A 25,755-nucleotide genomic window follows, 5' to 3' on the forward strand; every position below is an offset into this window, starting at 1 on the left:
GTTGCTGACATAGGCCTCGGTGGTGAAGTGGATAGAGTGCTGGGCTGATGATCCGAAGGACTCGGGTTCGAATCCCACCCGTAGCACTTTCTTTTTGTATTGGATTTTTTTCATTATCAACAAGTTTGGTTGGTTTGGTTAGGTTATGACGGTTTAATATTATAATTAAAACATTATGAAGTTGAATTTGACCCATTTATAGTTTTATTTTATGAACAGAAATATTTTTTTCGGTTAAACCTTCATTTGATTTTTCATTATTAGCAAGTCTGGTTAGTTTGGTTAGGTTATGATAGTTTAATTTTAGAATAAAAAAATTATAAAATAGGATTTGAGGCATTAATAATTTTATTTTATGAACAGAACTATTTGTTCGATTAATAAACCTTCATTAGATTTTTTCATTGTCAGCACGTTTGGTTGGTTAGGTTAGGTTATGACGGTTTAATTTCATAATAAAAAATATAAAAAAGAATTTGAGGCATTTATAATTTTATTCTATGAACAAAAATAATTTTCAATTACTAAACCATCGTTATAGTCAATCAGAAGAAGCTTTTAAGTATGTTTTATCTATGGTAGCACTGAATGTCAAAGATGCGTGTCCGTGTCGCCAGCCGCCATATCTGTGTGGGGCGGGAGTTATGAGAAGCCATGTTATTGCTGTGATAAGAAAACCCACTGCTATACCAACCTAGTTATTAAGAAGCCATGTTATTGCTATGATAAAAAAAACCCACTGCTTTACCAACCTAACAAAATCAGCGACACGCTTTTGACAGACTTCTGCCATGGCAGTGTTACCTCCGGTTATAATTTTAGCTCAGTCAGTGGCCTCTGGCCTCACCCCGCCGGCTGTCAAAGTCAACCGAATCCGAACCGTCAAAATTTCCATTATTTGATATTGTAAATTGTTGTAATTGTAGGCCTTGAGTAGAAAGAACTGTTTCCAACATCAAAATATTCAAAATGTTTCTGTTCCTAAAGTAAGCCTATTTTATTTTAGTGTTTCTTGGTTTTTAGAAACATTTGTACACACGTGTTCCTATGTTTTAACTAGGCCTACGGTGTAAATGCAGCTTTACAGCAGTTGTGAAGAGCGACCAAGCCTTTTGTATGGTAAATATGCCTTCTACAAGCTTCTACTTAAGTAAGTACCCTACTTTTATTTCGGGGATCTAGTAACATAGGCCTAAGTAACTGTTATAGCTAGGGTTAAATGTTCACACTCTACTAATGTAATTCTTTAATGGACATGTAGGCCTAACTTACTCAAATGTAATAGACTTGCTTAACCTAGATCTTTTAAGAAGTAAGCTGGTCTAGTACGATATGCAAGTTAGTGAACTAGATTAACCCTTGCCGACAGACCGCCACCGCCCACCTGGTCCACCACTGCTCGAGCGAACACCATTACCGCAACAATACTTTGATTAGCCGAAGGTCTCGGTGGTGTATTGGATAGCGCACCGGGCTAATAATACGGAGGTAGCCGGATCGAAACCCACTGGAGGCTATATAGGCCTAGTGGTTTAAATTACCTTGTTGCTGTCAAAACGATCCTTTGTAGTTAGTAAGACTACAGCTGTTTCATGCTTCGAATTGAGCACATCATCAGGTCAGAAGAATGTCAAGTAGTCTTCATATTCCTTGCAGTGGAGTTCGTCAAAAGTTTTCATTCATTGATAAACTTAGTTAGTGCTACATTATAATGGAGAAATTCCTTAGACAAGACAAATTGAAAATTAACCCGGAATCTCCAACTGCCTCAGAGGAATGGACGCTCTCATTTGGTTACAAACATTCAAAGATTTTCTTACCATGACAGAATTTGCTGAAGACAAGGACAAACAGAAACTGGTAACTAATCATTTATCTTTTTCGATTTATAGATTTATCAAGGAATCTGAAACTTACAAAGACGCTTTGAGAGTTCTTAACTCAATTTACATCAAACAAAAGAATGAAATATACAAGATATTTAGTAATAACTAGAAAACAGCAACAAGGACAAAAATATAAGTCGGAACTGAAACTTTTGAGCCAAGATTGTGTTTTTGTTGCTGTAAATGCAATTCAATACAGGGATCACCACATTCAAGACGTTTTTATCAATGGTTTAGCCTCATACATACGTCAGAGACTATTTGAAAATAAAACTTTAGACTTAGTTAAAGCAGTGAAACAGTCTAGAGGTCTTGAGATTTCTCAAGCTCAACTCGAGAGCTTTCCAAAATCTATGTACAGAATGCACTCTCTTGAAGTGCAATGAATGAATTGGCAAAGCAAGCTAGTCAGTACGAATTCCAACAACACCAATAGGAAGAAGCGACTGTGTCCGCTATTGAAAATGTTGATGGAAAGTGTTATTTTTGTGGACATGACAGGGATTCTTGGGATCGCTGTCCAGCCAGAGAAGCCACTTGTGGTCCGAAAGACAGGACATAATGTGACAGTCTGTAAAAGTAATCCTACTCAACATTTTAAAGCAAAACGGAAGACGTCTAGTATATCAGCTGCACTAATATCAACAACACATAATACATCTGTATTGAAAGACTCTTCAGTTGAAGCTAGAGTGAATGAACAAAAATCAAATTGCTTAATAGACACCGGGAGTACATCAAGCTTTACCAACTTGAATTTTGTCCAGTTGAACAAAATAAAAAATGTATAAAGAAAGTGGACAAGTATCGCTGGCGGCTTCTAATATGAAAATGTCTACCTGTTTGTTAAAATCAACCTAAATCTATTGAGTCACAATTAGGCCTACAACAATTTTAAGTTGACTGTTCTTGAAGATCTTTGTATCGAAGTGCTCATCGGACATGATGTCATGAAACTCCACTCTAATATACAGGCTTGGTTTGGAGGTGAGAAACCTCCTTTGTTGGTGTGCTCCTGTGCCAAAGTTGAACCACCCAAACTATACTGCAATTTAACTCCAGGTTGTAAGCCGATAGACACAAATCTTGGCGTTACTTGAAGGAGACATGCAATTTATAAAACAAGAAAGAGAAAGGCTACATACAATATGGCGACTAGAGCTAACACCTTATCAATATGAAATAGTGTACCGACCTGGTAGGGGGAATGTAAAAGCAGATAAGCTCTCTCTGGCATGTGCGGTTTGCTGGGACAATGCTAAGTTGTATGATTTACACAAATCTCTCTGCCATCCGAGTGTCACTTGAATTTTTGATTGGAATAGAACTAAAAATCTAAACTACACTATGGATGATGTAAAAAGGATGACGGCAGCTTGTCAAACATGTGCAGAAGTGAAGCCAAGGTTTCACCAATTTCAAAGAAAATTGATAAAGAAAATAAAAAATAGGCATATATTATTTGTATTGTCATATATATAGGACACAGTGATTGAAAGGGTTAAAACTCCAACTGTAAGTAACATAATATGTCGGAGTTTAAACTGCTACTTAGCATAGGCTATTATGCTAGCCTAGTTCTGTAACATGATTTACAGAGAAAAGTGTTAGTCACTTTATCTATCATTCAGCTTTGTAATCTATTGGCAAAAGCTATATGGCTTGTGATAAGTCTTTGCTATTATAATTTTAAAAGCTATAACATAATTGTGTTTACAGGTCACAAGTTCCAATACCTATTGAGTGCATCTCGGTGCTACGTTTTATGTTGATTACGAGCCAAAAACAGGTAAAATTAGTATATTATTTGGGTAATTCCATGTCAAATCAACACAATCAATTTACCTGACCATCTCAGATTTTTATGACATTTGATATCCTGGTAGGCCCTACACCCCACAGAGACTTAGTAAAACACAAAATGTCAACTTGATATCTGAAATAGTTTTAAAATTAAACCTCGTAAAATACTACACAATAAAAAACTCAAAAACGAATGAAATTTTAAAATACTTTAGTATCTCTCAAAATCGTGCAAGAAAGATGGGAGAGGTGTAATTTTTTAGCATTTTATAAGCCCTTTCAATTTTTCAAAATGTGACGCTTGAAAAATGTTGGATAAATTCTCATTTAATCTTTGTAAAAGTCATATTGTATTCTCTCTGACAATCAATAAAGAGGATAGGATGCAACTGCTACTTGTCTGTTTTGTTCACCAAAAATACAAGCTTTAAATACGGATTGAGACTTTGAAATTTTTCTTTTCTTGTTCATAACAAATCAATCAACTTATGATCATATTCCACATGCTTTGTAGATAAATGTCTTTCTAGTTTTGATGGTTTCATGTTTTTGTTTAGCAAGATCTTCAAAATATATAACACATTGAGTCAGCTGGTCCTCATCCGTAGACACATAAATTCATTATTAATTATCAAAGATGTAGGCTACTTACGGTTACTAGAATTTAACTTATTCAATATTCACTCTCTTGCTAGCACTTACGAAGACTAGTCACTTCAGGTTTTATTACTATGTTTGCGTTGTTATTTCTTGATTCACTACGGTCACTACACGAAATATTGGAAATATTTTAGGTAGGAGTGTCGACACTGGTAACTGATGTTTTACTGATTATTCAGTTTTAATTCAGGTGTGCATAGTGAAAAAGTAAAAACCAAGAGGTGTACAACAATTTAGAGTAGAATAAATATTAATAGTTGTTTAAATACCTGATTCTGGCAATCCAATTGTATTCCACAACTAGTTTCAACCCGCTAAGAGGTCATCATCATGTGTGTACAAGAATGATTACTTCACATAAAGGTCGTTAGAATTAAAAGTTGTTTGACACATACACATACAAAAACCTGTCACAAAATAATTTTCGCTAAACCTTCCCAGTTCCCCCGTTCACACCAGTGGCCACATTAACAACTGTGTTTATTTTTCAGCCGTTTCAATTGCCTTTGTGTTCCAATTTACCTGGGTAGCATCCGCAATTCACCACTTTATGCGACCTATAGTTTAAGAACCACTGCCCTACACAAATTAAATTTCAGTAATTCCTTTTGTTAACTAGAATTTAAATTATATGGAAAATTTTTGTTTTAGGTTAACACAGAAAGTAAAAGGAATTAAATCAAGAGATTATACAGATTTAAGAATTTATATAATACAATAGAAGAACACAGAAAAAGAAGATAAAAAAATCCCTCAAGTATACTGAAGAATACATAATGTGCATAGCATGATTTTAATACCAGAAGATTCAATGTTAAATGAGAGAGATAGCCTATCATATAACTGCTGTACACTTAAGAAGTACTACAAAAGGTTACTATTTTAATACATACTAATTCCTTTGATTAGTTATTAGATTTATGTGTTAAGATTCACAAAGTTAATAAGTGCAAGATGTTAACTCACACTAATGTTTTTCCTATCAAGTGTCCGATATGTGAGCAAAGACGTTCAACTCGATTTGCAATGAAGATTCATATATTATATCACACAGGAGAGCGTCCCTTTAAATGTTTGTCGTGTGAAAAAACCTTTTTCCAACTCAAACAAGTAAAGAAGCATTTGTTAAATCACTTTGGGACAAATTCTTACAAGTGTACTACATGTGGCAAATTTTTTGCTTCTAACAGCTATTTGGAGACGCATATTGCAACAGTTCATTCCAGTACAGGAAAAATACCTTTTAAGTGTACCACATGTGGAAAATCCTTTACTAGTAGCAGCAATATGAAGAGACATTTTGCAATTGTTCATTTAGGAGAGACACCTTACAAGTGCAATATATGTGGAAAATCCTTTGCTTCTAACAGCTATATTAAGAGACATATTGCAAGTGTTCATACAGGAGAGACACCTTATAAGTGCACTACATGTGGAAAATCCTTTGCTTTAAAAATTGGTATGAAGACACATATTGCAAGTGTTCATGGAGGAGAGAGACCTTTTAAGTGCAAAACATGTGGAAAATCCTTTGCTTCTAACGGCAATATGAAGAAACATGTTGCAAGTGTTCATGCAGGAGAGAAACCTTATAAGTGCACTACATGCGGAAAATCCTTTCCTTCTAACGGCAATATGAAGAAACATGTTGCAAGTTTTCATGCAGGAGAGACACCTTATAAGTGCAAAACATGTGGAAAATACTTTGCTTTTAACAGCAATATGAAGAAACATATTGCATGTGTTCATACAGGAGAGACACCTTTTAAGTGCACTACATGTGGAAACTCCTTTGCTTTTAACAGCTATATGAAGAGACATATTGCAAGTGTTCATACAGGAGAGACACCTTATAAGTGCACTACATGTGGAAAATCCTTTGCTTCTAAGGGCAATATGAAGAGTCATATTGCAAGTGTTCATTTAGGAAAGACACCTTTTAAGTGCACTACATGTGGAAAATCCTTTGCTTCTAACAGCTATATGAAGAGACATATTGCAAGTGTTCATACAGGAGAGACACCTTATAAGTGCACTACATGTGGAAAATCCTTTGCTTCTAACAGCTATATGAAGAGTCATATTGCAAGTGTTCATTTAGGAGAGTCACCTTATAAGTGCACCACATGTGGAAAATCCTTTGCTTCTAACAGCTATATGAAGAGACATATTGCAAGTGTTCATACAGGAGAGTCACCTTATAAGTGCACCACATGTGGAAAATCCTTTGCTTCTAACAGCTAGGGTCAACCGGGGCTAATATGAACACACCAAAATATTGGGGCTAATATGAACAATGACTTAAAAAGTCATTTATCTGGGATTTTTAATCATGAAAAAAATATAATTAGAAAGGAAAATTATTGTATTTTTTGTGTCCATAATGAGAAAACTTCAAATTTGACTTTTAGGTACTTTAAAAAAATACTTTGTTAAAACACTTTTTTTCCGCCCTAAAAACTTTTCCGCGCAAAGTGAAAACTTTTGTTATAACAATTTTTACATTGGTTGTAGGAATAATCTTAAGCCTGAATTTTGTTAAATAAGAATTGGGGATTATTTTTCTTTTCCCAAAGTTAAAATATATTAATAACAGCCAAAGTTATAAGCTTTCAAAGTTGGGGGGCTAATGTGAACAGTGAATGGGGGCTATTGTGAACAGTACCACCTTCCGCTATGTCGCTACAGTGTTAAAAACACTGGCTGACGGGGAGATCGAAGTGATGGGATTTAAATCCTGTGATGAGAAAAAAAAATCATTCCTGAAAAAAGAAGATGATATATTTATTGTTTCTACCACTGACATTTTGGGGAAACTTCCAGCCCCTAATGTATGTGGAACCAGTGATAGACATAAGTATGTCTTCGACAAAATTGTCGAAGTTTTTGAGGCGTAAGTTCCTCAATAAACTTCTTTGAAGGCCTTACAGTGATAAAACAGTTTTAATTTTACAAAGACAACAGTTAAGGTGTTGAATAGGCCTAGCCCACATTTATATATTTACCTAATAGGCCTAAAAGTGCAATAAACTGTCATTTGCCTAAACGAACAATTTGCATTGTCTTAAATTAGGCTATTGTTTTTTTAAGTGCTTTAAACAATTTGTATGTGGAAGAAATTTTTAATAAATACTCAGGTATGTTGACAGATAATTTTTTTCTTGTTTATATCTTATTATTAGCCCTGTATAATATTTATAAATGGTTTAAAAAAAAAGGGTTACCGTAGGGCGACCCGCGGCTCTCCAAAGATACCTTCATATCTCAAAAACTATTTAAGATAAAATATTGAGACTTATTGCAACTGGTAGACTAGACCCTAGGCTTGTTCACAACAGCCCCCACATATGCCTAGTGTTGTAAATAACAGAGTTATTAAGAGTGTTCACATTAGCCCCATGGGCTGTTCACATTAGCCCCTTTTAGCGGGGCTAATGTGAACAGTGGTTTTTAATTTTTTTTTAAATAATGGTTACATTTATGGTTTTTGTTAGTAAATAAATAGATTCAGCTAAAAGAGCTGTATACACTACTATTTTTTCTTTTCTTCTGTTATTTACCATTTTTAAGTTAATGTCAAAAGTTTACTTTTTTTGTTCATATTAGCCCCGGTTGACCCTATATGAAGAGTCATATTGCAAGTGTTCATACAGGAGAGACACCTTATAAGTGCACTACATGTGGAAAATCCTTTGCTTTAAACAGTAATATGAAAAGACATTGCAAGTGTTCATACAGGAGAGACACCTTATAAGTGCACTACATGTGGAAAATCCTTTGCTTTAAACAGTAATATGAAAAGACATTGCAAGTGTTCATACAGGAGAGACACCTTATAAGTGCACTACATGTGGAAAATCCTTTGTTTGTTACCGCTATATGAAAATACATATCGATGGTTATATGCACAAACATTGTATGTCCAATTTTTTCACTTTTGAGACCTATTATGTGCACTACATGCGGAAAATCCTTTACTTCTAACAGCGAGAGACATATTGCAAGTGTTCATACAGGAGAGAGACCTTATAAGTGCAAAAAATTCTTTAAAACCAATGACAACATAAAGAGACATTCATTTATTCATACAAGAGTAAAAGTGCACTTTATGTAAAACATTCTTTAAGTTGATTATTGTTTTTTGGAGGAGACATGCGCGAACTGTTCATACAGAGAGATCATAGTGCACTACATAAAAGTCCAACTAGATATAAACTCATATATTGCAAGTGTTCATACAAGAGAGATACATTATAAGTGCATTTTATGTGGAAACCACTTTGCCTGTTATAGTTGTTTGAAGAGACATTTTCTGACTGGATCAGACAGGAGATAAACCTTACATGTGCATTTCATGTGGAAAATCGTTTTCATTTATAATCTGCATGAATTAAATATAATATATTACTTTATTGTCACATACACAAGAATACATTCCAAGTTTCTAGCGCACCTAGAGGAACAGGTGACATTGTCAAATATGCATAATATAAAACAAAGAAAACATTCCATAAATTAAAATAGTATTAAAGTAAAATTAACTATAAACTGATTTATTGCCCAAAGTGTGCACCAATATTATTGTCATCCAGAAATTCAGATACAGAATAGAAGGTTTTTTCTATTAAATACAGTTTAAGGTTATTTTTGAATTTAGTTATGCAGCTAATATTTTTGAATTTATTTGGTAGACTATTGTAAAGCCTCAAACTCATATAGTAGGGTGACTTTAGTGTGCCACGGCACACTGGTTGGGAAACACTGCCTTATATATACAGTAGACTCCCTCTTATCCGGACACCTTTTAACCGGACATCGGTTTAACCGGACTACACTCGGCGGAAATGACATCTCTTTAACCGGACAACTTTTTCAGCACATTGATTTAACCGGACTAGATCGGCAGGAAGTGGGCAGTACTAAAACGACTGATCTTGTGGGAAAGATTTGAGACCAGTGATCACGTGTCGTGTCTAAATACAATGCTCTCATAAATATAAGTCGAATATCACAGTAAACAGTCCTTTTTAACGAGTTTCAGGGGACGTCGGTTTAACCGGAAAACCCGTTATCCGGACTGGCCTCGGTCCCGAGGAGTCCGGATAAGATTGAGTCTACTGTATATATATATATTTTAATAGTAAAAAATAGGTTTTACGGAGTAAGAATTGATTGATAAATTAATTGAAAAAAAAGAGTTTTTTATGCACTTACTAAATGTAATTTTAACCAACGATATTTTGTAGACAAGTGTGCCGTGACTACAAACTTGTTCTAGTTAGTGTGCCCTGAACGGATAAAGGTTGGGAAACACTGCACTAATGGCATCAAATAAACATTCACTTGCCATACCAATGAACTCTGTAGCCTTTAAAACAGCTGAGTAGTAATCAAATTTTTAAATTGTCCGTTTTTTGGGCCACCCTGTATTATATATTGCTATATATTATTTTACACAGGAGATTCTAGCATTTAATATATTTTGATATAAAGTTTGTTTAGTTACCGTGATGTAAAAATATATTGAAAGTTGAGAATAAAAACATAGAATGACACAACTGTGTATTAAGCATGGTGTGACTTTTTTCATGTAAAGAACCATTTTTAATAAGTGATGTATATCTTGGATTTCTAATAAAAAATCTTTTGTATTTTACCCAAGCCTCTAATCTGGACAAATGTTTTGAGTTCCATTTTTTTTCTTTCAACTAAACAGTTCTACAAATTGTTTTAGCGAATTTTGCATATAGGTAATAAGCTATCTGGTATTTTTCAATGGTTTAAATTTTATTGTCCTAAAAAAGAAAATACATAATAGTATATATACTTTTGTATGGTAAAAAAATGGCCTGTCAGTATAGAGATTCGTAGCTGCCAGATGCAGGGTTAAAATGTGGTATAGTGTACAAACCTTTGAATTCATTAATTGATTAATTTACAAAAACAAGTGCTTTTAATCATCCAGCAGATTGCACTGGACAAGGCAGTGAAGAATCATCATATCTTCTCTGCGTTCTCTACCTGTGGCGAGGCATGGGCAGAATAACAACTAGTAATTATAAATCGAAGGAATAGTATTTTTGGTTAAAATCATTATGTAGGTTGTTCCAAAGAGAGTAGTTTAAAGCTCCTGATAAGATGTTAAATACAATACCTTAACATTTTCAGTCAAAAATACAGGAAACAAAAACCAAGAATGTTTTAAGGTTATATTTTTATAACAAATAAAACATCTATTGCGCATTTAAAACAATACTTATGTTACATTACAAAAAGTGGAGACTTCACAAACAAAAAGTATGCGAAGGATATATTTTACAATACTTTGTTGTGATAATTTGTTCATATCACCCACTAAACCTTATGCGAAACATTCAAAGTCGAATCACACTAGCTGAATACTCGGAGTATGACACGTTCAATGGTTTCTTTTTAAAAGATTTCAATAAATAATATCTAACATAGTTCTCACTCTCAACAAAACACGTGGTAAATGCAACATATACAAAATTTTGTACGATACAAGTCCAAGACCGAACGTTTTGAAGTAAGCCTAGCTTTATTTACAAATAGATACTGTCAGGGAACGAAAACAACTAATTACAAAAATCTGAACTCTGTAGTAAACTAACAAATATTTTAGGTGAGTTTTCCTTATAAGTAATCAGTATAAAAGGCAGTCTACTCAGTTCACTTGTTCACACAACACACATTATAGACAATGTCTTGTAGTCTTTGAAGGTTATCACTGTGCAACGGCATCAAGTCTTATAGTTCATCGTGATCAACATCGTTTTCCTGCAAAACAAAACACACTTGCGTCAGTTGAAGTTAAAATAGCACATATACATTTTTGAAGGAAAAATTTTTGTATGAGAAAAAAACTATTCCTCCTGACAAACAAAAGAAAATGATTTAGTTTAAGTTAAAAGTAATACACCAATTACCCAAATTTAATTAGCCTAGCTAACTTCATATTCAGTTTGACTAAATTTTTTTATGTTGATGTTTGACTCAAAACATGTTCAATCCATATAATCAAATATAGTAAATGTGGAATACTGAAGGAAGAAGACCAAGAGGAAAAGCATGGAAAATTTAGCAGAACCAAGTGAATGCAGTGTTAGAGGGAATAGGAGAAACAGTGAAAGAACGAGAAGATCAAGAAATATGGATGGGTTATGTTAGTGCCAATTATCTTAGATCCTATTCAATGCCTTGTAGGAAGAGAAAGTATGTTACCTAATGTAAATCCTTGAAGGTTATTTAAGTTAGAAAAAAATTCTATTCGTTTATAATACGACTTAAGAAAAAAAAACTAAATTGTGTTGTCACCAATAATTGGTGACAACACAATTTAGTTTTTTTTTTCTTCAAAGCTTTACAATTTGTAACTTCAAATTCAAAAATAATTGGGTAGACCAAATCAATTTTGCAGTGGTCGCCGTTTTTGCAAATTGGAAAAAAAGTAGCTGTACTATTAGGGGAGACCCATCCTATACTACAATAGACTAATAAAATTAGTCAAATACATTTGAGCATGACCTAATCTAATCTATATATATAATACGCTAAGCCGATTTTTGTGAACAGAACTCCTCCCTCATTTTTGGACCGATTTTAATGGTTAAAACGTCAAAATAATGGACCTGATCTGTAGTTTTGCAAAGTGTTTTTCGTTTTTTGAAATCTTTATTAGTTTGGGCATAATCATCCATCAAAGTTGGGTTTTCTCCCATAAGATTAACATGGGGGAATCCAAATAATTAATTGGAAATTTGTCTCCACTAATTTGAGAGAACGGCTGGGCGTAGGAACTTGGTAATGGTGTCCAAAGAAAGGTCTTGGTCTCTAGATGAGTTATCAAAAGAAAAACGAAGTGAATCCCGTTAGGGCTCTGCCCCAAAAGCCCTTAAAGATCCCTCCACAGGTTTGTTTACATTTTGATCATGTTGATAATACTTTTGAATTAAACAGCTGTTAATTCTTAAATTTTATTTTAACCAACACACGTTTATTGGAAGTTATTGAATTGTCCAAAAGAAGTATTTGCAATGTTATTTACTGATTTTAAAATAGATTTTCTTTTGTATCAAGCCATGTTTTTGCAACATAACGTTCCATTACGAAATCAGTTAACAATAATTGTATAGTAACTCTTGCAATTATTTCTTATTTAACTATCTTATATCTATTGTACGGGTTGGTGTCTGCCTTTATTACTACTTTTGCCTATATTTAATCATATTATTCCAGGCAGATCATCATAGGTTCATGAGATTATTGTCATAGATGTTTTCAATAATTGGAAAAGTCTTTGATTGTGTATTTGTGTAATGCAATACAAAATAATACAGAAGGGCACGTTGTTCATATGAGCCGTGTCCATATTTTGTTAAATTAATATTAGTTTAGGTACAGCAACTGGATTAAACATTTTACAATATTTATGTAGAAACATGTGCATGACTTAAAAAGTCATTAAGCTGGAAAACTGCGATTTACTGCATACCTTTCAGAGAGGTTACTTCGATGTATTCATTCCGCTTAGTAAAAACATAATAAAGGATGTATACAAATAAGAACTTCAACTTTAAGAGAGCCTTTGAATGTTATTAAACTAACGAAGAGGGTTACGCATGTTAACTATCGCTACTCAGCAACAAAAACCATTTAATTTATCTCTAAAAAATATATTCTTATGTGGACTGAGCAGCAGCCTAAAAATACTATGTAACTTACTTATACAGTTACAAAATGCCCCAACTCGCATTTATAATTCGGCTTATATTTCCCCAACAGATTAATTATCTGTAGAAGAAGTTCATTGAGCTCTTATCGTGTCTAATAACATCCAAACACCTTGCTCACCTTGCCTAGAATGGTACCGGTACATATCTTTGTCAAATTATTTGCAGTGGCCTATATTACGGACCGTGGCTTACTAGGTTGGTAATTATTGAAAATAACATGACATTTTGGCTGAAAAAATGGCACAAAGAGTAAATACTATTTAAGCAGCTACTGTCATGACAGAAAGGTCATATTCCTTTTAAACCAGATCACATCATCCTTTATAAGATACGCACGTTGATTAACAATGCATTTAAACGTCAATATTTACACACGTAACTACAAACGTAACAACCAATTTACAGTATTCTTTGCTTTTTGGAAATGCCACTTTGCTATGTCATTTGCATTATTTGTTTGCCAATGAAGCTGCACGTCAATATACACGAAAAGGCCCCTAACCGTCGATTTCGACGGGTTTCTCCTAGTCTTATATAACTCTACATCAGTAGCCAAATTAACGTCACTCTTTGCAATATAAAAACATTCTTTATTAAACAGTGTGTACACAGAAATTTTGTCATTAATTTCCATGACCATTAACCATTGATTTCCATCACTCATGTAACTCAAAAATTTTAATACAACATACACACACGAATAATACTGCCTAAACAAGTTATTTCACAGAAAATGCTGAAATATGAATTGGCAGATAAAAATGGAGTACAATAGGTACAACAATGAACTAATACAAACTCAAAACCCATAAACTAATACAACTGTATAAATTGTCGTGTACATTTGTGGAAAATTCAGAAAAATGCTACAATAGTTGGGTTAAGGCCAACTAGAGCATTGAAACGTCCCCTGAAATTCATCCATCATTGGGGATTTCCATGACCTTTTGCCTATTTCCATGAATTTCCATGACTTTCAATGGCCAGAAATATGTCTTATGGCTATCCTTGTCTTTCCAGAATGTGGATACCCTGCTAAATGTGTGTTTTTTTGTTGTTATAGAATCGATCCAATCAATGATTTAACCTAGGATGAATTAAAACTTAGTTGTGTTTGTCTCTCACCTCTCCCGTCTCTGGTTTGTCCGCTGCGTCTTCGTCCTCATCTTCATCGTCATCGTCGTCCTCTTCAGGTGTAACTGACTTCTTCTCTTCTTCAGCTTGTTTTCTCTCCTCTTCGTCCTGCTGCTTCTTCATCTTCTCTTCTCCTTCCTAGAAAACAATTCATTTGTGAGATCTTTAATTTTATCCAAAGAAATATTTTCCAGTTCATTTACATTTGCATTCAAAAAGTTTTCGCAATTGCATTTTTTGCAATTTGCCCTTGATAACTGCATGATCATGGTAGGATGTTCTCGATTTCGCTGCGACAATCACAGGAGAAATTGGCATTTGGGAGAGTGAATTTTTGAAATCAAACTACCGTTAATAATTTAAATTTAACTGTTGTGTCGGTGCACTTTTATGAATTATATCATGATAATAGCATAGATAAAACATACTCCCTTAGTAGATTAGTCATCCTAATGGAACAGCTGAAGCCAATTTTATTGTTAGTTCTGTACGTCCAACTATAGAGGTTATGTTTTGTTTACAATTTGTTTCTTGTTATTGCAGTCATTTAAACCTCGTTTAACCTAATAAAACGATATAATCATAAACAATAACTGGTCTCCTAGTTATATAACCAAATAGTAAAGCACAAATCATGAAAATAACCCTAAAATAATAGAAACAAAATGTTGTCTACACTAGCGATTAGTGTGGACGTACATGAACTAGACGCAAAAAACAAGCTTCAAAATTTACAATGGGATGAGGAGTCTACTTGTGTTGCTTAGTCTATGATAATAGTTATCCATTAGGTATATTGGAGACATTGACAAAAATAATGTAATTTAATTTTAACTTTTAAAGTACAAAAGGCCAATATATATAATGTTTTTTTTTTTATTTCACAAGCGCTTTTGAGAACCATGTTTCATCATTTAGGCTGTGTTGAAAGACTAATGAAATTTTAAAAAATATTATATATTTGCTTTTTTTACTTGAAAAGTCAAAAGTCAGAATTACATTGCATTACAAGTTGAGTTTATATTTGTATTCTTAGTCTATTATTCTGCGGTACTAGTCTCATAAAATTTTGACTTTAAAGAACACAAATCATAATGACAAGAATAATTATCCCCAGTACCTTTTCTTATCAAATTCACAGCTACTTTAACATTATATTATTTAAGCGTACATTAACACCTTAAAATTAATTTCAAACAACAATCATTATTCATATGTGTTGAAATTAGCTGACAGCATTGCGATACTCATGGTAAGGTTCTCTGTGAGTGATAATTGCATTCTAGCTACAGGACATATTCACCCAGCTGAACCCTATGTACGAGATATTCTACAAAATCCAATTAACATTCAAACTTACAAGTCTTGGCTTCCAGATTTCGTCACCAATCTTCTTAGCATAGTCCGGGTCGTCGGTAATGAGGACATTGTTAAATATCGTGCCGGACTTGACTTGCCACAGGTCGAAGCCGATAGCGCAAAGTTCCTTCCTCAGGTACAGCTCTGAGTCAGGTTTGTAGTCGGGGTTGTCAATCTCGGGGTGGATCCAGGGACCCTGTTTGGAAAAAGAACCTTTAGTAGGTTTACTACTAGTATACAATTTCTAGGATAAAAAAGCAATCTGAGGGGTGAACAAGGATATGAAATGAAACTTTAACACTGCAAGAAATAAATATTTTTACAAGAGCAATGAATGAACTTAAAGATCACAAGAAGTTTGCTTATCACTATTGCTATAAGCTCTTTTTTAGGTATAACCAATTTGAAGAAATGTTATACAAATTGTACTAGTTGATTGATTGTTATTTAGTAGATATTCACTAAAAACAACTAATTGTGGATGATAAACTTATCAAGACACCAATGTACAAGGTGAGTATTTGGGTCAGTCGGTAGGGCAACGGACTGTCGAACCAAAGTAGCCTGAGGGTTTGTGTCCGGTGCCGTCATGTCAAATTTATTAGTTTAGTTCATTTTGCAAATACCGGTTCACACCTTGCTTGGTTTGATATGTGTTATAAACAAGGAGGTGGTTTGATATGTGTTATAACATGAACTCATTCATGTGGCAGGCATAAAGGCTTAAAGAATATGTTAAACACTAAAAATTTAAGAAAATGAAATTGGCCTACCTTGTAGTTGGGGTTGTCGATCTGCTTGGGTGTCCAGGGTCCCTTGTAGTCAGGGTTGTCAATCATCGGTGCCTCCCATTCTCCGTCCATCTCGTCGTCCCAGTCCTCAGGCTTGGTGGCGTCTGGGTCAGGAATATGCTCTGGCTTGTCCCAGTCCTCGGGTTTCTTGTCCTCAGGGTCGTCGATGGTGGCCTTGTCTTCCCAGTCATCAGGCTTCTTGGCCGAGGGGTCCTTGATCTTCTTGGGTGGCAGGAAGTTCCAGTCTGCCTCCAAATCTCCCGATTCGACTTTCTCGTTGTCAATGAGCACCTGGCCAAGAGGAGAAAAAACTTAAATAACGCTACCTAAAACTAAATTCAATCCGAGAAAGATAATTAATCAAGAGGTCATGAATATTAATAGTTCATATCTAACCAAACTCCTCTACAACTGTAATGACCACAGACTAATATTTTTGCCAAAACCGCATCACTTGTCTCTCATACTTGGCCAAGTTAATTGTCCAATACACCTAAGTTTTTTTCTTGTCACAAACTGTTGTCTGATTGTATTTGGTGGATTATTGATTTTGTTCTTTGCACAGCATTTACTGTAGTAGGTTTCTATTAAGTGACATCGTCTTTTTGAGATTGCTGCCATACGTTTCACCATTACTTTGAAAAGGCACCTCAATTGCTAGACCGAGACTGACGTCCAACATTAATCTGCAACTGGCGGCACAGTTTACGCCAAAAACTAATAAGAATCCTAATGACTTCAGCCACAAAACCTACAAATAAAATCTATGTTTTGTTTGAAATGTGTCCATTTTTTTCTTAGTTTGTAGAAACAAAATATAGTCTAACTGTTTGACACGTTCAACAGTGGTAGGCTATTCTAAAAACACATTTTTACAGTATAACTAGTTATAACCAGGGGTTAAAATGACTAATAAAACCGAACCAACCTCGTATGTGTTGTCTGGTTTAACGATGAGGGTGTACAAATGAGAGTAGACATCGTCTTTACACCTGATGTCTTTGTTAATCAGGAGATTCTCGCCCTTGTAGCTGAAGATGACATGAACTTTCTTGGAGCCAGGGCCGCAAATGTCAGGTCCTACAAGATTAGGTATTGTTTAAGCGAATTGCAAGTACGATACATTTAATACAATAAGTTGAAGGTTGTTTATTAACTTTGATGGTTCTATATGGATGCCTTTACCCATAAAGGAACCAAGCGACACATATGTGAAAATAAGAGATTAAGAGTCAAAGTTTAATGTGGGTCCTAAATTATTAAAAAAACTCAAACCCTTCAAAAGTTGTTTAGATGTTTGTAGTGGTGAAAAATGTAATTATTTATCAAGAGAACCATTTATTATTATTTATTTATTTTTTTATGCTGATATAAGGAAAAATGGTGCTTGGTTCTTTTACGCTTATTTGTTAATGTTACAATAGTTACATACAATGATATAGCCCTAATGGCCCATGGTTCCTTGGTTCCTTTATGCATAATAGAAATTATTGGTTATTTTAGGTCGGGTTCACTAATTGTATTGAATAGAATTTTGACATATGGTTCTCTAGTGCAAAATACGATTATCCCACATAGAGAAAGGAATATTATAGGCCGTTTTTAATATGATGGATGATGAAAATTGTTGGCACTTGGTTCCGTAGTGCAAAATACGATCCCACATAGAGAAATTGTTTTTTTAATTTAGTCAAAAGTCATACATCTATGGGATTTTTTCTGGGTATTGATTCTGGTCTGTTCTTCAAGATGGCAGCACCAGCTCATTTTTTTATAATTTGGCGCGTTGTTCCCTTATGCATAAGGGCATCCATATATTCAGGTACTCGATGCTATGTATAGATAGGTACTAAGATTATATAAAGATTTTGTATGAGAATTTATTAAAAAAATTTTATCCAAATGGTGTGGTATAAAATGTTGTTATTCTATTTACACAAACTATGTGTGTAGGTCTACATTTATTTTAACAATTTTATTTTGACAAAGAGCGTTAACGCAACAGCTTTATCACAGAGAAGAAAGATGCAAAGGATACATTCAATGGTACACTTAGTGACTAGCAACAGTTGCTGGTTTCTAGAGTAAATTTTATTTGTCACCACCTTCCTCTCTCCTTTTACCTTTTGCCATCGAGGCTGTAGGAAACTGATGTACAAAATGCTATGCGGCCATTGCCGTTAGGTCTTTCTTTAATAAGGCCTATTAGCTTGGAAAATCCTAAATTTTATGCTACAATGATATAAAATGACATAGATAGGTCTATTGACTAATATTTGTTATTTAGTAGGTCCTACTTACCAAACATGATTTCGTACGGAGTTTCTCCGTGCATGTCTTTCTGGTCTAACGAGCAATCAAACACTTTGACGTATCCACCGCCGCAGTCAATGTTCTGCTCATGCTTCACGGTAAACTGGATCACCAGGGGTTTGTCCTTATTGCTAAAGGGTGGGAACTTTTTTGAAAGAGCGTAAAACCTCGCGTCCTGGGACGTTTGAATACCTACAGGACAATTGATTAGAAGATGAAATGTTTGTATGAGAAAGTTATTTAAAATTAAAGTCTAAAGCTAGGCGAACATTCACAGAAACAGAAATAATTAATTTAATTGTTGTTACTATAGACTGGTTAGTTTATTAACTGGTAGTTTTTTCTTGCAAATCACATAGGTTCAACTGAATTTCAATCCAATGGATTGTGTCATTTGTTATAAGGTGAAATCAGAACTCAGTTTTGCACCAAGGCTACTATTGGTAGATAAAAAGGATTGCTCTACTATTTTTGATCATCAGTTCTTTATCGTGTTAATCATGTTGCACTGTTAGTTCTAGAGCCAATGAATGAAGATTAAGTATTATTATTTTTTATTTTTATTTGAATACTTGATATCATAGGTCTAGTCTATAAGATAACCTATTAATTTGTCACCCATAACTTTGTTACATGGTAATATTTAAAGCAAGTCATTATCTAGGATGCAATGAAAATGCAGATCAACTGATATTATAAAGTTACAGAAGAAATTTCAAGTTACAGTAATTATTCCTCAAAAATCTTAACCCACAATTAATTTAACACCTTCAATTCCTTGCCAATAGCAACAGCAATAATATTCATATAAAGTGTGTCAAATTGATTATGAGAGTAGGTCTAAATTTAAAGTACGAAGAAAGAATGCATAACATGAACATTCTACAGTCCTATAGCCAATTACAGAGGAGAATTTTACTGCTTCTAGTAATAGGCCTAAGCATAGTATCCGAACTCACATTAAAATAATTGTTGGAATCAAATAGGACAAAAGAGGATTAAAAAATCAGTACTCAGTCTCACCTTTGTCTTTTTCTGGGTCATTGTAGAACTTGCCAGATGACCATACAAACTTCCCAAACTCTTTGCCTGGATGTTCAGAGTATACCCAGTTATCTTCCCACGATTCTGGAAATAAAAAAATGTGTTAGAGTAAGTAAATCCTATCTAATCTTGACTTAAAACAACTTTCTTATCAACAGCTTTTGTACACAGCTAAACAACTTTTGTGTAGTTTACTTAAATCAATGAATACAAACCCTTTCAGAAGCAAAATGGATATGGAGAATAGTCAGACTGGAATTTGGCTGCCAAAATGAGCTTTGCGCGGCAGCTGCACTGCTCTGCCCTCCCTCTCCCCCCTCTCTCTAAGCAAGTTATTGTCTCACTCTCTCTCACTCTGTCAGCTGACTTGGCCGCGTGCTCATGATAGTTTACCTAGCAGTCGCCGTGGGACAGGGGTGTCATCTGGGGGGGGGGGGGGCCGGGGTGGGAACAGTCCAAAATTAAAATATACCCAGACTGAATATTTTACAAAGGCGCACTTCTTATAGGGTTTGTATTCATTGCTTAAATACTGCAACAGAAGCTAGCTTTTAAAACAGTTGGATAGCTGAGTGGATAGTTTGCTGGCCTAGAAATCAAAACGTTACCATCAAATCCAGAAGAAAGTCAAAATCTTTTAAGTGGATAACAAGTTAGACCCAGCTGATCTTGTTCATTGAACTTTTAATAAATTATGGCTAAAGAAACTACAAGGCAATTGCGGGTGTCTTTCTGGATATTTAACCCTCCGAGTAGCCACAGGTAGGTTGTTTCCGTATTGGCCAAGCAGGGTGTCTACTAGATTTCTCAAATGGAATTCCCGACTATTTCCCTACTTTTCATTACCATTTCTATTTAAATCACGACCAAAAACTCCATGTTCTCCATGATACTACACCTTTTTCCGTCTCGCGGTCACGGTACCTTCGTCAAGATATGTTGTCACTCGCGATGCAGCGAAATCACTGACGATCGAAACAAATCACGTGCCGAGAAAATCCCATTTCAAATGTTGGGGTGTGTGAAGCAGCAACAAATTTTAATGTAACTCGATTCGAAGCAACACGGCATTTTTCTATTCATACTTGTCAATGGAATGAAATATTTGTTTTCAATCATGCATTAGAAGAAACAGTATTTCTGGAAATATCAGTGAGCTTCTTGCCTATTTCATAATTTTCACTTGCAGCATCATGTTGTTCAGCATGTTACTTATTTTATTTTATTGATTTTATAAATATAAAGATATGTTTTGGTGTAAACAAATAAAAACCTTTGCAAGATTTATACTGAATCTTTCAATTGGTTTACATTGATAAAATAAGAGGATAGAATCAGAGCTACAAGGTATACATAATTTCTTGTATGGCTAAGCAATGTCTCAGTAAATAGCTTATATAAATTAATGTCAATAATTTGAATAGTGTCAATAAGTATATGGATACTGATAGTCGAAGTAACATTATCAATGTAACAGGGTCAACTACGTATATACTGATTCAATAACGTATTTGGATACTGATTCAATATCGTATGGATACTGATTCAAAAACATATTTGGATACTGATTCAAAAACGTATATAGATACAGACTCATTAATGTATGGATACTGATTCAAAAACGTATATGGATACTGATTCAATACCGTATATAGATACTGATTCAATAAATTATGGATACTGATTCAAAAACGTATTTATGGATAGGTACAGATTCAATAACTTATATGGATACTGCTTCTAAAACGTATATAGATAATGACTCAATAATGTTTGGCTACTGAATCAAAAACGTATATGGATACTGATTCAATAAATTATGGATACTGATTCAAAAACATATTTATGGATACTGATTCAATAGGCCTACCGTATATAGATACTGATTCAATAAATTATGGATACTGATTCAAAAACGTATTTATGGATACTGATTCAATAACGTATATGGATACGGATTCAATAATGTATATGAATACTGACTCAATAATGTATGAATCAGGAATATAAGATCCAGAAAGTTTTTTAAAAGTTTTGGGACCCGTTCATCTCTAATTTTGAAAGGTTAGATTATTCCCGACCTTCGGCCGAAATTCGTTACTTTTTCCCGACTTTTCCCGACCATTCAAAATCCCCGACTTTTTCCCGATTTTCCCGGAATTCCCGACTAGTAGACACCCTGCCAGCCAAATCGCCAGTTTTGCAGACATTTTCTTTTTTAATCATATAGGCCTAAGTCTAATAATGTTTGGAACATATCGATGCATAGGCCTACTCGTTTTATTTGCGACATCAAGGCGAATCTGAATATGCAAAAATAAATTGGATTTGACACATTGCATTTTTTAGTTTGTTTGAAGTTCTGAGAACTAAAAAAACTAAAATGTTCTGAGTGAAATTTGAAAAGTAAGTTGTGGTGATCAAATGGGCCTGCAATTTTTAAAGCAAAAATCATTATATAAACATTATGTTTCAAATTTTATTGCCTACATAAAAAGGCATAACACATTGGCTATAGAAAAGATTTTTTTTTAGTCTTGTGCTATTATTTATGGGAAATAAGAAAATGTTACATTTTGACCGCATGATTTTACTTTGGAAATGGGTCAGATACGATAAGTATCTGTAAAGGCACTAATATACTAATATATAGGCTAAGTTTATATACAGAGTTAGGCAAAAGTCTGAACCCCCCAGGTAACTTTTTTTGGAGGCTGGGACAAAGTTGTAGCTTTGATGAAAAAGTGCAATTTTCATATGATGTAAATATGTGCCGAGTTTGGTTTTCCTACTGCAACGAGTTAAAAAGTTACTTGGGGGGTTACAGACTTTTGCCTAACCCTGTATATTAAGGCTATGAACTCTGATGAATATTAGTAAGCCTATACACTAAATTTTGCAAAAACAAGGAATCCTACGTTTATTCGAACAAGTTCTCAAACCTTCGTTAACGGACCATGGAACGAGGTTTATGGGGTTAAGAAAATTTTTAGGGCTATATATTGATAAGCACTTGACCTGGAGTAAGTGCATTCAGTCGGTAGGCCTAATTGGAAAATTAAATTCAGCCTGTTTTCAAATGTTATGCTTAAGAAATTCTATAGGCCTAGACATGAAAACTTCTGTCATGCTCTATTATGCTTACTTTTATTCAATAGTACAGTATGAAATTGAATTTTGGGGGTTCGCCTCTGAAATTGAAAAAAGTTTTTAAAATAAAAAAAAGTTTATAAGAATTATGACTTTTTTACCATGGAAATCTTCATGCAAAACAGTTTTTAAAGAATTGAATATTATGACTATTCTAAATTTGATTATTTATAAAACATTGTTAGCGGTGCATTCAAATTTTGATGACTACATTAGCGAAAACTTTGACCACATATAGGCTATAACACTAGATTTAAAAATAATTTCCAATATCCGAGACACCGACTGAAGCTTGTAGAAAAAACACCTAAATACATGGGAAAAAAACTTTTTAATAAACTACCCTCAACTCTAAAAAATTTAATTAATAATAAATCTTTTAAAAGCAGCCTTGCTGATTTTCTGATTAGAGCAAACGTATTACAGTGTTAATGATTACCTCAATGAAACTAACCAATCAATATGACTCTATTTAGTATGACATAGAAACTAATTTTTTTTTCTGTCATCGTTTAACAAATTTTGCCAACTTGTTTACAAACATTTTTTATGCATAAGACATATTGTTGTACATTAGGTTAAGTTAGTAATAATCTTGACAATGTCATATATTGGCATATATTGCCAATATATGCCTATACTAGTGACGTCATTTTACTTCACTACAAATAAAATACAAAACAAAAATAGCCTACTCATTCAGTGTTGCGTAGTGCTATTCTGCTACACCGTCGCCATCACAAGTTCAGGTTAAGTGAAGAGAGTAACATGGTTGATGAGAAGATTGAGAATAACATCGTTGACTAAAGATAATAACATCGTTGTAGAAACATATCAAGTGATTCTATAGTCAATAATGTTTTCTACAATAGGAATTTCGTCACATTATGGAGATATAGATGGAATAATATGGACTAATTACTCGTAGTTCTTATTTAGGCATGTCAGGGTGGTAGGTCGTGCTTTATGCGAATTGGTGACTGCATTAAGTGTTTTGAAGTTAGGTTAGATTAGGAAGGTAAAGTTTAGGTTATAATGTATCGAGTTGTTAGTTTATGTCACCTGCAGACTGTTTTTGTAAACGCAGAGGATACGCGTCCGGTAACAGGACGTGGATTAGGCGTCCGGCAGTTACTGTCATAACCTAACCTAACCAACCAAACTTGCTGATAATGAAAAAAATCAAATGAAGGTTCAATTCTCTTCATAACATAAAATTATAAATGCCAAAAATTCTAACAAAAGATGTACAGTTAAGAAAAAATTACATTCAAAGCAAAATCTGTGACAAAAAGTTAAAGAAACCAATGGGTTTCGAACCAGGGACCTCTTGGATATTAGCCGAGCACTCTATCCACTACACCACGAACAACGCTGGCCAAACATTGCATCGTTGTGGTACTGGCGTTCTGGGACCCCACAACCCGGCGACGTCACTACCGGACGCCTAATCCACGTCTGGTTACCGGACGTGTATCCTCTGTGTTTTGTAAAATTAACATCCTGATTAAAAACACTTCAAATTACTATTTCAAAAATGCTTGCATGATGATGATCTACTCTTGGAAAACTCTCTGCAAAAGTTACAGCATTCCAACACATTTAAGTTATGTTAATTCAGGTCAGTAGGTTATAAATTTAAAATGCAGATAGTTAGGAAAGGATGATTTAGTTGTCCCAACGAGGCAGGTTTTTGTTAACTAATACAACATGGTCCTCTCTTCTGGACTTTTAGGTCCCAGAATTTCTTTAGAACATCCTCATAGAAAACAATAATTTGACCAGCTTATGTTATCAATAGCCTATTATTTAATAATACTACTACAAAAAACTAATAATATACTATGCGTTTGGCTCTGTAGACAGATATTCCCGACAGTAGATTAATAATAAATAAATGCCGACAAGATTCCCAGCCAACGAAACCGGCTCAGTTACAAATTTCTTTAGAATAAAACAGTACTTACTGTCGTTGAAGTTTTCTTCGAAATGCACTTCAGCACTGATCTGGGATACAGCTAGAAAACCTAACAACGCGTAAAAGTACATTTTTATTTCTTTAAAATCCTAATTCATACAACCTTCTCAAACGACAATCGGTTAATGATAAATCGACAAGAGAGAAAACTACTGCTGCAACGACAACTGAGGCAGACAGATGGAATGCTCCTATTCGTCAGAATATCTGACCAATAGAAGCCCACCACGCTCGGGAAGCGTTTGAACAAAGAGGTGTTTTATTATTACTCTACATACTAAGTAATATGAAGTCAGAACATATATTAATGTCTCACTGGTTAAAAAAAATGTCACATTTGAGCGAAACTTCCAAAATACTGAATAATTGTATTCTAACGATCAGCTCGGCACTACAATAGAAAACTGCCACTACTGTGAACTTCTTTTCTTATCCATTTGTAAAATCTTTCATTTGTTTCGCTGTGTTTTTCATGGATGCTTCCGTCTCATGTCTGGTAACGCTAAAGTAAGTTTTGAATAAGTATAAATAATTTGAAAATTTTGATGTAGTGTTAGAGGATATGTATTTTAGTAATTAATTTACATCGTAATATTTTGTCATAATAATTTTAATGATCGTAAACCAACTTATACTGTATACAATATCATCATGTCAAACATACTCTCTTAGTAGATTTGTCATCCTCAAAGATCAGCTGGACAGTTTTTAGTTCTGTCCGGTGCACTAGAGGGTGGGGCAGGTGGGCCAGAGCCCCGGGTCTCTGAAGGGGGCCCGGCCCGACTAAATGTAAAATCTTGTCTGCTAAATGTAGGCGTTTAGTAAATTTAATCTGCTACATTTAATCTGATAAAGTCAAAACTTTTACTATGCTTTACCAGTTC

General features: G+C 34.2%; 2 protein-coding genes across 2 annotated transcripts; one reads left to right on the top strand and one right to left on the bottom strand.

Moving 5' to 3' along the window:
• Nucleotides 1-701: 701 nt before the first annotated feature.
• LOC128995757 (zinc finger protein 665-like) lies at nucleotides 702-6,593 on the top strand. Its single transcript, XM_054420775.1, has 3 exons — nucleotides 702-1,150; nucleotides 3,606-3,675; nucleotides 5,001-6,593. Exon 3 carries the CDS (start codon nucleotides 5,304-5,306, stop codon nucleotides 6,591-6,593), a length of 1,290 nt encoding a protein of 429 aa, XP_054276750.1. The 5' UTR covers nucleotides 702-1,150; nucleotides 3,606-3,675; nucleotides 5,001-5,303.
• Nucleotides 6,594-10,544: 3,951 nt separating this feature from the next.
• Nucleotides 10,545-25,040, bottom strand: LOC128993839 (calreticulin-like). The gene is made up of 8 exons (XM_054417887.1): nucleotides 24,861-25,040; nucleotides 19,723-19,827; nucleotides 18,688-18,891; nucleotides 17,315-17,466; nucleotides 16,369-16,677; nucleotides 15,597-15,791; nucleotides 14,228-14,374; nucleotides 10,545-11,147 (listed from the first exon to the last, which is right to left on the bottom strand). The coding sequence occupies exons 1-8, from the start codon at nucleotides 24,940-24,942 to the stop codon at nucleotides 11,118-11,120; spliced, it is 1,224 nt and encodes a 407-aa protein (XP_054273862.1). The 5' UTR covers nucleotides 24,943-25,040; the 3' UTR covers nucleotides 10,545-11,117.
• Nucleotides 25,041-25,755: the final 715 nt, after the last annotated feature.

Source organism: Macrosteles quadrilineatus, unplaced genomic scaffold (genome assembly GCF_028750875.1).
Source record: "Macrosteles quadrilineatus isolate MER2022 unplaced genomic scaffold, UCM_ALF_1.0 Scaffold_5__1_contigs__length_97177068, whole genome shotgun sequence".
NCBI classification, from domain to species: domain Eukaryota; kingdom Metazoa; phylum Arthropoda; class Insecta; order Hemiptera; family Cicadellidae; genus Macrosteles; species Macrosteles quadrilineatus.

Bases quoted from the DNA above. Each gene is read 5' to 3' on its own strand.
- LOC128993839 (XM_054417887.1), bottom strand. From the start codon at position 24,942: ATGTACTTTTACGCGTTGTTAGGTTTTCTAGCTGTATCCCAGATCAGT. The intron at 17,467-18,687 runs GTAAGTAGGACC...CTAATCTTGTAG, and splicing joins TCCGTACGAAATCATGTTTG to GACCTGACATTTGCGGCCCT. The intron at 15,792-16,368 runs GTAGGCCAATTT...TTTTCCAAACAG, and splicing joins TCGACAACCCCAACTACAAG to GGTCCCTGGATCCACCCCGA.
- LOC128995757 (XM_054420775.1), top strand. From the start codon at position 5,304: ATGTTAACTCACACTAATGTTTTTCCTATCAAGTGTCCGATATGTGAG.